A 16214-nucleotide genomic window follows, 5' to 3' on the forward strand; every position below is an offset into this window, starting at 1 on the left:
AATTACGGCCTTGAACATTACGGACAAAACAATAATCTGGCATCTTTATAGTATTTGGCCTATTTTACCCTTTGATAACTTATTGAGAAGATGCTTCCAGCACCTGCAGTCTTTCATTTCCTTTGGGAAGTCAACTTTGGTGCAGTCAAGGAGGGAGATTCAGTGAGAACATTTGGAAGGTGAGGAGTGTCTACCGCAATTGTTATTAAGAAAGGGGTCGTGGTTATGACTGGAGCGAATCAGTGGAATGGTATCAAATACATGAACCGCGTGGTTTCCAGGTGTTCGATGCCATTCCATTTGCTCCGTTCCGGCCATTATTATGAGCCGTCCTTCCGTCAGCAGCCGCCTCTGGTACTATCTTTAACACACAATGTATAATCGTAGCTTTTTTAAATGATTTGTTATCCCTTTTGGATTGCATGGCTAACAGACTAGTTCATTTTCTAGATTGGTGAGTTACCAACCAGAGGAATCGAAGACTACACTGTCTACCCAGCATGCAACAAGACAGCACCAAGTTGTTGTTCAGACTCCATTTGTGGAACCCTTTGACCCCATCATTGGAGCCCAGTACATAGTTCTGGGCGAGATTGAAAAAGCAGAGGGTAAAATTAGGTTTTTATTTGGTTTATATGCTTTGTAACTCCCAAAACCTACTTACCTATCTCTTCACAGGAGGTGATGGTGTGATGGTCCATGCCCGTGTGCTGAACTGTGTGGATGGGGTGAACCTAGCCCTGCTACAGAGAGGTGTCACTGAACAGAGGAGCTACTTCAGAGAGAGGGAGGAGAGCAAGGGAGATGCTGCTACTGCTGCTCAGCCACGTGCTCCTCTCTGACCTGGACCCAAATAAGAATTCATCGGTCACAACTGCTGCACTGATATAGTGCTACTGGTGTAAAGTTATGAACCAGGTTGAATTTAATGTTCTTTTGTACATGTTGTAATGTTTATATGACCTCATTTATACCTCAGATGGATTGTGTCAAAAGGTCATATTTTATTATGGTTGGGCCATTTTCCCAAATAGCCGATTACATGGAGATGTCAAAGATTATGAGACTGTGCCTCTAGCTAATTTAGAATGGCGAAGGGTGGAATTACACTATAAAAAGACTTCTGAGGAAATCCTGATTGATACATAAAAGCTGCTTGTTCTGGTGCACTGTGAAGTCCTGCCTTTGTCATACGATATCAGTTCTGGAAGACACCCTCTTCCTCCTGACAGAGTTTGGCAGGTTCACTGAATGTTGGGTCAGGTGTATGAAGTAGGTCAAGAAAATGCATACTTACATTCTTATTGTAGCTAATCTAAGATAAGAGAGAGAATGTTCGATGTGGCCATTTATGCAATGTTTACATTTGTGAGTGAAAACTGATATGTCGTTTGGAAATGTATCTTTGTGAGAAACATAAATTCTTGATTTGATATTAGATGTATTTGTGGACGAGGTGTGTGTTATCATGTTGCTTTGTTTGGTAGTTAATTCTTCTATTGTGTTGGAAATGAAGAAGCAAGCACATGTTGACAATCTAATCTTTAATAATTATTTTCTTGATACAGTATCAAGGTTGCATTTAAAAGGATCAGTGTCAGGAGAATAATAAGACATAGGAATAATAAGAAATAGACAAGCAAAACTTAGTCAATAACATTGCACCATGTCCCATCATCTCTAGTAAAACAATCATATCAAGGATAAACAAAAAAACAAAACTCCTTTGTGTCTTTCCTTTTTTAAAGTAGATTCTGCCATCTCCAAACAAATTTGGTAAACAAAAGCAACTCAGCAGCAACAATCATGACCTTACAGTGAGCTATGCAGTATTTTCAGACAGAATTAAATTACACATTCTGGGTAGTATTGATATTTATGTTTATACAATATAATTTGACTTCATATTATTCACCCTAGAGACAACAATACCCTCCAAGCACACTGTTAACAGGTCTATTATCTCGAAGAAAATCGATGAGAATTGTATGTAGGGGTGTAGCTGCTGACAGACACTTTGGAGGAAGCAGGTAGCATCAGTAGGCCAGACTGAGGATCGGTCTTGCAGCGGGCCATCGCTTGCTTGTAGTTGATTTTATCCTTTGTTGTGGGGTCGACAATTTCCTTGGCGTAGTTGTACTCGTCCTGAAGCTCTCTCATCATGGTGCTGTCAATCATTTTGGCTCCAATGGCCTCCTGTATGCCCACACGGTCCGTGTTGTTGGGATTTACCAGCCCTCCCGTCAGGTGTTGCACCTCCATGTAACGCAGGGCAGTTTCTTTGGGCATCCAACCTTTCAAGACGGCCTCTCCCACCGACAGGCGTTCTCTGGTCGTGGGGTCCTCCACGCCAGTGTAGGCTTTCTGGGCGTTGAGTAGCCTCTGCAGTTGGCTCGAATCGATGAGGCCCCTCTCGGCTGCTTTGTGGACCGAGTATCTCTCCTTGTTGCTGATGTCAATGATGCCCCCTGTAGCAGCCTGTGCTTCCAACAGCTTTTGTGCCGTGCCGCTTTCGATCAGCTTGCGGGCCACTGCACTGCGTATGGAGACGCATGTGTCAGTGTTTGTGTCAATTACACCAGCGATAGGATATCTTTCCTTCGGGGCAGGAACAGGGGCACTGCTGGTTGGGGACGACTTTAGCGAGGATGCTGGCTTTGATGTGATTGAGTTGAACTTGGGCTGTTTCTCTTTTTCACCTGCGACAAGGAGGGCAAACTCTGAAATAGGCATTTTCCCATCCTTGTATTTTTGCAGATCATACTGGGTCAGTTTTCCATCTTTCAAGGCATTTTTGATAGAGTACTGCTTGCCGCTCTTGCGATCCTGCAGCACAGAGGTCTCCCCATCAGGTCCCATGGAAGTTATTTCCTCCCAATCGCACTCCAGCTCTTGCAGATGCATGTACTGGGTACGGTCGATCAGTCCCTGCAGGTAGGCTTCATATGGCGATAGTTCTTTGCCAGTATCAGGGTCCAAGATGGTGATTTTAGTGGAGACATTGGTCTCCTTTGTCCGGGTCTCTGTATGGTCTTCCTTCTCCTTGTCCCTTTGGAGTTCCCTGATGGTGTTGTCTTTCTGGTGGATCGTGTCTTTCTCGTCCAGTATCTCCCTCTCCAGACGCTGCACGTCAGACTCCATCTTGACGCTCTTTTGCCTGTTGATCTGGCTTCTCTCGCTCATCAGCCTGGTCTGCTGCTGGAACGATACGCTGATGTCTTGCCTCTCAGACTCCAACTTCTTCAGCTCCCGGGTGAGGTTGTCTTTCTCCCTCTGCAAGGTGTCCCTGGCCAGAATGAGACTTGTCTCTTCCCGAGAAGTGCTTGACTGAGTGCCATTCAGTCGGTTGAGTTTATCAGAGAGTTGTTTGATTTTTTCCTCCAGGTCCTGCCTGGCATGTTTCTCCTGAGACACCAGGCCCTTCAGGCGGTATCTCTCTGCTTCTACAGCCTGGTCTTTCTCCACACGGATAACCTCTTTGTACACTGTCTTCTCAATGGCCTTTTCTCGCTGAAGGAGCTCAAGCTTGACATTGGTGTTCCTGATGTTTCTCTGAATATTCAGGACGTCATTGGTTTCCTTGTCCATGTCTGAGCGAAGACCATTGGTCATCCTCTCCAGTCTGGGGTCTCTCTCAACTTTCAGGACCTCCTCAACAACGATACTCTCCTCGACGGGCGGTGGGGCATTCTCAAGCTCTTTGATGCGCAGTTTGATCTGTTTCAGTTCAAACTCCACTTTAATCTTCCTCTGATGTTCGTCACTCTGCTTTAGGATGTTCTCCTTCTCCTCCACTAAGGTTTTAAGTTTTTGCATCTCAAGCTCTAGCTGCCGGCGAGACTTAACCTCCTCATCCAGACTCCTGCCAAGCTTATCATGCTCAACTATCTGCTTGGGGTCCTTCTGTAGACGCACCACCTCCTGCACCACCACTTTTTCCTCTGGCTTTTGTCTCTCCAGCTGGATGTACTTGTTTTGCAGGTCGAACACCATCTCCTCAGTGGTACGGCGACACTGTTGCTCTTCGCGTACCTCCTTTCTCAGCCGATCAGCCTCCTTCTCCAAGAGCGGATCGTCCTCATACTTGAAGATATCTTTGGTCGTAAGCTTTGTCTCCACCTTGGATTTTTCTGCTTTCCACTCGTCCCTCTCTTTTCTCAGGAGGTTAATCTGGTCCTCTACATTATTGTAAGTATGGTGCAGATGGTTCACCTGATCATTGAGCCTTTGTATCTCTCTTTCATTCTCAGGGCTCCTCTCCTCTTTCACCACGTCTTGGATGACTTCCTTCAGCTCCACCTTTGGCTTCTTGGAACGCAGGGCTTCCAGATCGACCATGACCAGAGTGATCTGGTCCTGTAAGTCAGAACGCTGCTTGTTCAAGTCTTGAACATCTTTCTTCAGACGCATTATCTCCAACTCTGTTTGTGGATCTATGCGGTAGATCTCATTGACGATTTCCTTGAGTTCGACCTTGGGCTTCCACTGCCCCACCTCGCTATACCGAATTTTGAGCTGAGAGACCTCCTTGACCAGAGAGTCCGTCTCAATTTTCTCTCCCTCTAGGCCTGATCGAATCCTCTTGGATTCATTGATGAGCTCAGGGTCCTGTTCGACTTTCTTCACCTCCCTGGTGACCATCTTGGGCTGAATGGTGGGAATGATCCTCTCCAATGCATTGATCTGGCTCCTCGTTTGGAAGATCTCGTCATTCAGAGTCTTGCTCTTGTGGCCTTCATCTGCGATTTCCTTTTCAAATGTTTTAACAGCCTTGAGCATCTCTGGATCCTTCTCCAATCGAATCACCTCCTTTTTCATAACCTTCTCCCTGATGTTGGGTCTTGTAGCATTCAGGATGGTGACCTCTGTCTTCTGTTGAATGACTTCTCCCTCTTTTACTCGAACCTCATTCTTTATCTTGCCGATCTCATCTTTTAACTTGGAGGCTTCTACATCCAACTGAGGATCTCTCTCAAACTCAGTCACCTCTCTAGTCACCAGTTTGGGCTTGATGCACTTGAGGTCGTCCCCAAAATTGGCGATTTTGATTTTCACACCCTCAATCTCACCCTGGGTACGGCTGCGCTTCAAGGCCTCTTTGTGGATTTGGTCCTCCAGATCTTTTAGGTCGGTTTCCAGTTTAGGGTCGCGGTAGTACTCGAGTACCTCCTTCTCCTCAACTCGATGCATCCCTTTACGGCTCTTCAGAGACAGCATCCTGGTTCTGAAATTTGCCACGTCAGTCTCAGCACGGCTGCGTCTATCGCTCTCCGCACTCAACTCTTTCTGCAGGCTCTTTATGTTTATGGTTGGTTTTAGGGTTGGTTCTATGGATTGTTTCTCATGTTTCTACAAAAAGTAAACAAAAAATACGTCAACATTTTCATAATTTTGTATCCTAAACACATTCAATTGATCAAAATTGGCAGTGGGAAAGCTGTTACGTGCACCTAGATTTTCCAACTCACCTGAGCGATGAGCTTCTTAGCATAGCCCATCTGATTGAGCTGCTGGTCATTCTCAGCTGATGTTTTAGCATAGTGGTTCACCACAGCCTTTTCCTGTAATATACAAAGAAGCACAGACATCCTTCAGCTCACAGTGCTCAAGAAAACATGCAGGAAAACATGATGCGCCCTACATTGGTCTGCATAGAAGTTGATAAACATGAATGTAATTTGTGTCTATTGACTTCCATTCCTTATGTATTACCTGGTTCTGCACAGTATCAGCAAGGGTGGAGGTGTGACGTTTTTTGGAATCTTTGGCTCCCACATTGTCGAGGGTGCTGCTGTATTTGTCAGTGTTGACCTCATATTCCTGCACAAGCAGTTGAAATTAAGATTTTGTATCCAAATATCCAAATATCTGTTACACAAATAAAAGGTTAATCATGATGCAGTAGGATAATGTAACTTAATCAGAGTCTTACATTGAGGATATTCTGCAAATCTTGGGAAAGGTCAACCACTCTATCCAGGTCGTCTCCCTTCCTCTTGATGTCATCCACCACCCTCTGCAATAAAAATTACAAAATTAAACTTGATTGCAAAATATGTGTCTTACAATGATATTTTAAGAATATCGTCAACAATTTCAGAGCTTCTTGACACATAACACAAACAAACTGACCTTCTGGGAGGTCTGCTTGGAGTTGACCTGTGATAGGTCATCGCTGGGGCTGATCTTGTTGTCAGGCAGATTTTTCAGGAAGGAGTTCAGAGATTTGCTTGTGTTCTGGAATTCCTGGTTCTTGCCTGCAGCCTCTTGCAAGAGGCCCTCTCTGAGAAAGAAAAACGCAATGAAAAACACTTTCATGATGACAAACTGAAAACAATTATTCTGTTCATCTGACGTTCGAGCAAACAAATGGACTATTTTGATACCATATATTTGCAGACATGGTGTGTGTAGTCAACGTTAGCTAACAGACAAGTGGCCCTGGGCTCACCTCTCCTTCAGCTGGTTGTTGACATTAGAGTAGCGGTTCTGTAGTTGTTTGACCTGGGTCCCCTGGCGATGGATGTCTGGGCAGTACTCCTGGTAGCCCTGCTGCAGGGAACTACACAGCTGCTCGCTGGTCTCCAGGTCCTGGCCCAGCTTCTTCAGTTCATCCTGAGAGCCCGCTACGTCCTTACGCAGACTCTGTAGAGAACAGATATGATATATGTGTCCTGGTGGTGTGCATTTAGCTAAATTAGAAGGGATGACTGATATGTGCAGTCAAATGATACAGTCCTTTATTACTTCAAGTCAACTACTAGGGTATTCTCTGGTCCAATTTGTTCAAAGATACTGTAGAATCTATTTGGTTCTCTTAAGAAAGTTGAGGTGTGTCCAAAATGGCACACTAATCCAAGGCAGTGTAGGCAATGGTCCTGGTCAAAAGTATTTCACTGTATAGGGAATAGGGTGCACTGGTAATTGTCCCACCCACCTGGATCTCCTGGGTGCGGGCCTGAATAGCATTGGGGACATCTGGGATAGGGCCATCATTATTCAGCTTTTCCTCAAAGCCAGAGACGATGCCATCCACTTTCTTGATCTGCTTCTCCAGGTTCAGAGATGCATTAGTCCTATAGAAGAAATGACAACAAAAATAATATATAATTAACAGCAAGATCTGCTGTTTGATGCTATTTTCTGATCATATATCGCTAAGACAGGTGATCGGTGATAATGTATGTTTGTAAAATGGTCGTACTTCTTGTTAAATAGGTCGGCCAGGGCTGCGATGCCATCTTGCTTGTCCTTGGTAGCTTGAAGTTTGGCTGCAAGACCTTTGGAGACGTCCTTCTCCAACTTCGGCTGCTCCATAGCTGCCAGAGCATCTGCTGCTTTCTACAAGAGATACAACCACCGTATCATTAGGGTCCAGTACCATCCTCACCAACAATAGCATAACTATCATCATCCTCATCGCCATAGTCATTAGACTCATCATCGTTGTCATCATCATCTTTAGGAGGCACGAATCCATCAATGTCAATCTATAATTATTCAGATTTAGCTTGTCAACCAGCATGAAGATATATTGTACAGTTACAATGGCTGGTAGACATGCTTTCTATCTATCAAAAGTAGCTGAATAGGGTGTCATTTTGGATATCCTCTTAGACTGTGCCTGAGGCTGGTCTAGTGGGTAATGTGGCCTGCAACACATATCACTCCACAGCGTGGGTACGAATCCCGGCTCCACCTCTACTCTCTTTCTCCCTCCTTCTCCGTTTCCTTGCTCATTTCCTCTTGTATCGGTCTCAATAAAGTTAAAAACAAGACTTTCTCTCTCCTTCTCTGTCTTCCTGCTCACTTCCACTTGTATCTGTCTCAATAAAGTTAAAAACAAGACTCTCTCTCTCTCTCACCTCTTGCTCCTTCAGCCTCTTGGCCAGGTCGGTGGTGGGGTCACTGCGGTCAAGCGGGGCCCTCAGACGGCTCAACATGCCCTGCTTGGCTTTGACCAGGTCCTCATCCAGCTTATCCAGCTGACCGGCCACGGCTTTAGCTTTGGGGTTGGACGGAGGAGCTATGAGGGGAACACAGGGCAATGCTAATCTGGCCTTATCAAAAGTAGTGCACTATGTAGGGAATAGGGTGCCATTTTATCTGCAGCCTTAGTTAATTTCACACATTGTATATGTACACATGTCCCATAAATACCCTTTGGCTTGGGGTTTACATGACGTGATGAATTGAATGTGATATCACAATGTGGTCTAGGGACAAGGTTGAATCAAAAGTTAGAGAAGCCATTTCTCCTTATTTCCAGTGAATGATCATGGCAGTAACAGTAGCAGTTCCAGAGTTATTTGGAAGGCTTTGTTTTGGGGCACTGGGATTAATAGAGCAACTGTTTCTCACCTGTGTATACGGGTTTCTCTTCGACACAACGGATCTTGTCCTTCATTGTGCCTAAATAAACAGCCCTCCTCTTCTTGATGTCGTCAAGCACATCACCGTGTCTGTGCACACACACACACACAAAAATCATTAGAACTGAGACATTTTAAGTCACAAAATTGACATATTATTGTCCATATGCATGTCATATAATTGACATAAATGACATATGCTCCTGTTGCTTACAGGTCTACGGTGGCAATGGCCTCTGGGTCAGGGGGTGGGATCAGGAAGCAGACCCCTGGAAAGGTTTTGGTTGCCCCACTGCTGGTCAATACGTCCCAGTTCTCAACGTCTGAATTCGACTTGAGGGTGAACTTGTCCCCTCGAGTGAGTTCAGCCTAAAAGAACACAAAGAGAGAACTTTCCTCAGAATGGATCACATGTAAATATTCCTTTTCATCTTACAAACACAATGCCCAATACTGAGGTATCTAGGAACTTTAATTTACTTTCGTGAGTTCCCTAGTTACAGTAATGTTTGGTTTTGTGATGTTTACATGAGCCTACGTTACGTTGCATGCCTTGACACACCTCTCAGTGCAGTGGTAGAGCATTCTATTCTAGTAGTCACGTCATTGCTTAGTAGCTTTATCAAAGATTCTACAGAGGTTTCGAACCCGCTTCATACCGTAACCTGTGGTGGAGGCTCCAGGACAGGGTCAAAGTTAAAAGGTGAGAGGTCAAGAGCAGCTGGTCATACCTTCTCAGTCTTCCAGTCACAGAGAGCGTCCACGGTGGTGGACCTGGTGGGCGGGTAGCGGCGCAGCTTGAGAGGGGCGATGGTGGTGCTCCTCTTCCTCAGGTCAGCCAGGAGCTGCTCGTTGCGTTGCACCGTGCTCTCCTCCGCCTGAGAGATGGAGAAAGAAAGAGAGAGAGAGAGGAGGAGAGAGAGTGGTAAGGTGAAATTGGGACCACCTGCATTGCATTTCAGCATAACCATTTTTCTTCACATTATTTAAATAATGTAGTATGGTAATGTCATGATAACGTTTGATAATGTGTGAAAGAAATGTAATGTCTTTAGAAGTGAAGTGTTAACACACACACTACCATTTATTTCTCTACTGTGGTGCAGGGAGTTAAAGCCCAAAAATGGACACTGTAGAAAAAAGATTGGTCTTGAAAATGTTTTTTTCATATTTTTATTTGACATTGATAATAAATGTGCAGAGGTAAAAGCACGAGTTGTATTTATTTGTATCAATGTGAAATGCAATGGAGCATCTTTATGATTCATGGGTGTGTTGAAAGTTTACTGCGCAAGTTAACACCGAAGATTCAATGAGATTGGAACTGCATCCAGATGTACAATAGATGTCAGTGTTCACATCCTGGCATTACCTATATTTGTGTTTGTTTGTTTGTGTTTTTTTGTGTGTGTGTGTGTGTGTGTGTGCGTGCTCGCGTGCATGCGTGTGTCAGAGATGTGTCAGAGAGGTTGGAAATAAGCAGAAGACAAATTTCCATCTAGTATGGACTAATAAACGATATCTTCTCTTACCTCCAGTTGCAGAGTCATCGCTGAGCTACTCCTCCCAGTTGAGCCTTCCACTTTCTTCAGGCTAGAGTTGAGTTCACTCAGAGACTCCGATAGTGTCTCCACATCTAGTTGGTACTGAACAGGGACAGACAACACATCAGAACATGGTATCTTTTTCACATACAGTATCTTTGACCTATCCAGGTTACTGATCATGCTGTAGTTTGAATGTCTATGCTAATGTGCTTAGGGACATTTCTGGTTCAAAACCAAACAGAAGATACCCTTTCCATTCTGGCAATAAAGACGGAAGTCTGAATATTATTCTAAACTGATGTAGATACTATGAAGCCTTGTTAATGTATTCTGAGTGACATTTACCTTCTTGAAATCCTCCATGTAATCCAGATGGGTCTCTTGGCAGATGCACAGGTTGAGGAACTTCTGCCACTCATTCCGCAAAGAATCTCTCTGAGCCTGAAACGAGTATAAAGATGAAGCCATCACGTAAAGGGAAAATCTCGATATCTTTCAGGAACATTGTAAACTTGGTGGACCTAAATGTAGAAGTCTAATCTACGGAAGACTGATCGATTCTTGACTGAAGACAATGTAAAATGGTAATAGTCTACAAGGGGAGGTGTACTTAAAGTTGAAATTGGTTATTGGCATGTACCTCTATTGGGGTGCTGGCCGGGTGCTTCAACTCAATGAGTCGATCACCGTCATCCTGGAGTTTGTTCACTTCGCTCTCATGGGACAGCAGGCTGTTGTTCTTGAAGTTCTGATTGAGATAAAAAATGAAATATGATGTCACTGAACATGACTCCTTCAGTAAAAAAAAACTAAATGTACATCCATGCCAGAAACCTATGAAGCACCTCCTCAAGCAGCATTTTCATACTTTATTGTTATATTATTAAGTCTTATTGACATTGAGTGACACTCTATTTGACCCCTGAGATGGACTCTCACCTCATACTGTCTACGGACGTCCGGAGGGTCCAACATGTGGTCGCTCCAGTCCTGTTTCAGGATTTTTGTCTGTTCGTCTCCTAGATAGGCCAGCTCCTTGTTACAGCCCTGCATATAGTCATACAGACTGCTTAGGTAGTGGTGCCGCCATTTTGAATTGTCCTGTGGGAATAGAACAATATTATATAAACAACTGTAAAGAGTCACACCAAAAAGAGAACATGTGTTACAATTACTTTTTGGTTGAAAGTGAAATCCCACCGATCCCATCAGAGGAGGATTGTGGGAGGAGCTATAGGAGGATGGGCTCATTGTAATTTGCTGGAATGGAATAAATGGAACAGTATCAAACACGTCAAACATTTGGAAACCCCGTGTTGGACTCTGTTCCATTTATTCCATTCCAGCCATTACAATGAGCCCGTCCTCCTATACCTCCTCCCACCAGCCTCCTCTGGATTTCATCGTACCCATATGATAACTATGACTTACCAAAAGGTTGTTGTATTGTTTCTTGATGGCAGCATACTCCTCCTGAAACACAAATGAATTGTTGTCATGGTCACTAGCTACAAGACGTTTTCAAACACATCCATTAAATCCACGAACCCTGTAATTCATCGTCACGGAGATGAGAGAGTTGAAGGGGTTACCTTGGTGCTGGTGGAGCTGCTGCTGAGCTGAGAGCTGTAGGCCTCGATCTCCTTGTGCAGTATGTTGTGGGCAGCGATCTGCTTCTTCAGGTCAGCCATGGTGGGCCCGTACTCTTCTGTGTTCACCTCCCTCTGAGAGACAGACACACAGAACGGTATGGTCAGTCATGGACACAATTAGACTCAGAAGAAAACTAAAGAGGGGTATCTTAAATGAACATAAACTGTAGGATAACGATGAACTGAACGTTGTGTACTGTTGTGTTAGCTAAGTCAGTCAATATATAGTACAACTGAAGTCAATTTCAGCTTGGATTGGTCAACAGAACAGTGTGTCAAGGGGATGCGCACCATGCTTTTATAAGGATGTTTACAATATGGAGGCTTGATCTTAAGTTAGTTGCCAAAGATGAAGAGGACACTTGATTTTACCTGTTTCTGATTGAGCACTGAAGCCCAGTCGATTCTGGGCTTCAGCTCCACATCGTTGACAGGCTCATAGATGTCCCGGTAGAAGGCACAGTCTTTCAGCCAGCGGTCATGGAGGTGACTGACACTGGAATGAACAAAAGGTTGAGGGAGGGAGGGGAAAAGACGTTTAGTATGTTTAGCATGAGCATGATAACAAAGAGAACTGGCAAGAGCAACACGTTTTAGTAAATAAATCCAGATGGACCTTACTGCATCCCCCAATGATCAAATGTCTTAAAGGGAAAAAATGGATTTCTGCAGAGACTAATCTTTTTGAAGCAGCTGAAGAGCCCAAATGATATCAGCGTTCATAAGAGATATCCCATTTCCCATCTCATTTCAATGAAATTGTAGAATAAACGTTGAATTGACATTTGTGCCCAGTGGGATGGGCCTAGAAGAGGTCACTCACTCGCTCTCTATCTCGCTGCTTTGGGGGTGTTTGCACTTCTTGGCCTTGTCCACATCCAGGAAGAGGTCATTCAGCAGGCCCTCAGCCTCAGACAGGTTGCTTGCCACCACTTTCTGGTGCTGGAGGGGCCGGTTTTTCTTCTCATTCTCTGCATCCTACATGGCAATGGGGATGAAGACAGTAGGTGAGTCAACAGAATGGTTAGTGGCCAGAATTGAAGTCCATGGACACACTATTATTTAGAGAGAAAGAAAGAGAGAGACCGTCATCTCACCACAGCCAGTAGCTCTTCGGCACGGAGGACATTTTTCTCCACCTGGTCGGAATTCTTTTGCATCCGTGCAATCACCAAGGCCAAGTCGTTGGCTGTGGACCTGTTTAGAGGGCAAAGGTTAAAGGTTAAAGATCTGATTTAGAAAAATAGCAAAGAAGATACAAAATGCAAAGAGGAAAGAGGCAGAGAGAAGAATGTGGACATGGAATCTCTGTTTGAATCGAGCACTTCAGTTGTTGTCCTTGACTTAAGTGACCAATGAAGGTCAAGGTCCTAAACATTTAAGATGGATGCAGAGGCCATTATCCTTGTGGAAGCTATCCAATTACAAAACCTAACACGCAAAATCATTAGATATAAAACCACAGGCTAAGAATAGATAGCGACACAGAGTAGATGTGTGTGAAGCTGTCCTCTGTGAACTCCCTTTGTCCAAAATCAACACTTTGTCCACGACTAACAAAAGTCCAAATGTATTACTAGGACCAGGAGTTCTTATGTGACTTGACCAGGAAGAACTCTGGGCCATAGTTAGAACCTATAACTAGGGCACTGGGTTCTTGATGTTCAGGAAAAACTCCTGGCCCTACATAAGACAACACTCTTGAACTGAAACCACGAATGAGTCCCAAAAGGCACCCTATTCCCTTCATAGTGCAATACGTTTGACCATGTCTCCGGTCAAAAGTAGTGCACTATGTAGGGAATAGTGTGCCATTTGGGACCGAACCCAATGGCCTCTCTAGAGGTGACGACCTGGGATCAACAGGAGGGTGAATCACTTCCACTGCCCCACCTGAGAATTCCCGAAACGCTGAACATTCCATCATTCCACAACAACTATTTGTTTGTCTCCCTGTCACTCCCTCTGTGTGACTGTGACTACCTGTATTGCTCTCCCTCTCTGCCGACCTAGTGGGTACTCTCCCAGGGCAGTGTTCAAGGTACCTAGTGGGTACTCTCCCAGGGCAGTGTTCAAGGTACCTAGTGGGTACTCTCCCAGGGCAGTGTTCAAGGCACCTAGTGGGTACTCTCCCAGGGCAGTGTTCAAGGTACCTAGTGGGTACTCTCCCAGGGCAGTGTTCAAGGTACCTAGTGGGTACTCTCCCAGGGCAGTGTTCAAGGTACCTAGTGGGTACTCTCCCAGGGCAGTGTTCAAGGTACCTAGTGGGTACTCTCCCAGGGCAGTGTTCAAGGTACCTAGTGGGTACTCTCCCAGGGCAGTGTTCAAGGTAGAGCATTAATCTCCAGAGAGGGTTAGAAGTGTGTTGAATACTTTCCACAGCTTTGAATCCAGGCTATTCAGATTGCCTGATAAACTGTAAAATACTGTATGTAACTGTCATCTTACAACTGTTCATCTGAGTTGGGATCAATTCGTTTCACCAATTCAGGTGATATTCAGTGCATGTGTAGAAAATAGTCCACTATTTTGACTGTGTAGTTGAATTTGCCGAACTGACTACATTCGACGACCCCAACATTTCTGCCCATGTTCCTTTTAACCTCAGGAGCCATTTTGAAATGAAAGTGCTGTTATCAACAGTAAAACATGTATTATGATGTAATGAGATTACATATGCTTGTACCAGCAGCATAAGATGACCGATTCAGTAGATCTGTGTTCTCACATCAACCTGCCCCTAAGGACCATAGCAGCACTGAAGTGATGTCACTCACCTCCCCTTTAAATACCAGCACTACAGGACTCACAAACCTCCTGTTGAAACACCACTATCCCTCCAATGACAACTTCTACAGGTGATGGATTGGGTAAACTATTTATTTTTTATTTCACCTTTATTTAACCAGGTAGGCTAGTTGAGAACAAGTTCTCATTTGCAACTGCGACCTGGCCAAGATAAAGCAAAGCAGTTTGACACACACAACAACACAGAGTTACACATGGAATAAACAAACATACAATCAATAATACAGTAGAAAAATCTATATACAGCATGTGCAAATGAGGTAGGATAAGAGAGGTACGGCAATAAATAGGCCATGGTGGCGAAGTAATTACAATATAGCAATTAAACACTGGAATGGTAGAATGTGCAGAAGATGAATGTGCAAGTAGAGATACTTAAGTGCCTTATACACATTAAATGCAGGCCCTGGCCTAGATTTTACACGAACGTCCTCCTCCATAACTAAGATAGACCTACTATACTAAAGTATCTTCACTGCGATTAAATGCTTCATCAACAGTTGTACTGTAGCACCCTTCACAGTGCTGATACAGATGTTTCAATTGTGTTTAACAGAAAGACAAGCAGTCTATCAATCAGACAAGGACTTTCCCTTTAAATATCCCATTTGCACCACCGTGGCAAGACGGTGAGCCAACACCCATAGGCTGTGGAGAAACCAGCTGAACAGCACAGACAGAGGTCTTATCTGCCCTGATCAGCAGGGCCATCAGACACACCAGTGGCACTCCTCTCACTCTCTCTCTCTCTCTGAATGGTCATCCCCTCTATCTTTCATCTCGGTCCAGGTGTCGTGCATGGATACTATAAGACAATCATCCTGTTGCTATAGCATCACAATGATCAACTGACACACCTTCCATGTGTTCACGCTTCATTTTCATTCCTATCTTTTTCGTGGGAGTCTTTTCACCCGTGTTACACCCATAGACTTACAGGTTACATCTCCATTAACATCAGTCTCCATTGACTCAACATAAACACCACAAGTCCTGGTGCTAAGCGGTCTGTGCTGAGGGTGAGACAAAACAAAAGGTCAGGGTTGATTTTCAACCTTAGGGAAGCTCAAGTGATTCATATTTTTCTAATCGGGTGACATTTGATTCATCGCTAATGTAGGCCTACAGGCTACGCTTTTGATGACGCATTGACATAGGAGTCATACTTGATTGATGGATGAACATTGATAAAAATATGTGTCCCTATCTACCTTATCTAAGTACTGTATGTCCTACTCTTTCGTGGTAACGTAGAAATCTTGACGCCATCATATATCCCTCCACGGGGAATGTTATAATGACGTGAATAGTCACCAAATCAATGTGAATCTAATGAGTCGTACCATTTGATAACGCCATCAAATTTTAGAATCTGTTTTACGTGACCTGAAAACACACACACACATACACAAACAGGTGATTGAGCAAATCTGCCCTAAGGCCACATAAAACCCCCGCAAAACCTACAATAACATCAAGACAACCAAAGAGACAAACAAAACTTCTCTTCATATCTTTACATAGAACAAAGTTGGTCTTCTTGACTACAACAACATGCCAAAACACACAGTAAACCATCTATCTTCCAATCTCCATTATCCAGGAGTTAGGAATGAAATAAACAAAGGAGATTCCAGAGGATTCTATGAGAAAGAGGACAACACAGCAAACACAGGAGATATGAAACAAATCCAAGTTTAGGAAGAAGGAGAGGAAAGGAGGAAGGAGGTGGAGTGGAGGGGGTTGCATGACCGAGTTTGCTATCTTTCCTTAAAGACTCACTTGCTGATCTTGCTGGACCCCTTCAAGCTATTACTGTCCTTCTTCTTGAACAT

General features: G+C 44.1%; 1 protein-coding gene across 1 annotated transcript; it reads right to left on the reverse strand.

Annotated features, from left to right (window-relative positions):
* Positions 1–1284: 1284 nt before the first annotated feature.
* Positions 1285–16214, reverse strand: LOC120032731 (envoplakin-like). The gene is made up of 22 exons (XM_038978921.1): positions 16162–16214; positions 12669–12768; positions 12395–12549; positions 11944–12067; positions 11512–11643; positions 11351–11392; positions 10859–11020; positions 10560–10667; positions 10265–10360; positions 9905–10018; positions 9104–9250; positions 8587–8741; positions 8392–8462; positions 7866–8050; positions 7205–7341; positions 6938–7076; positions 6452–6645; positions 6133–6283; positions 5933–6016; positions 5713–5820; positions 5469–5561; positions 1285–5349 (listed from the first exon to the last, which is right to left on the reverse strand). The coding sequence occupies exons 1-22, from the start codon at positions 16212–16214 to the stop codon at positions 1960–1962; spliced, it is 5940 nt and encodes a 1979-aa protein (XP_038834849.1). The 3' UTR covers positions 1285–1959.

The sequence above is a fragment of the Salvelinus namaycush genome, chromosome 39 (genome assembly GCF_016432855.1).
Source record: "Salvelinus namaycush isolate Seneca chromosome 39, SaNama_1.0, whole genome shotgun sequence".
In the NCBI taxonomy this organism is placed as follows: domain Eukaryota; kingdom Metazoa; phylum Chordata; class Actinopteri; order Salmoniformes; family Salmonidae; genus Salvelinus; species Salvelinus namaycush.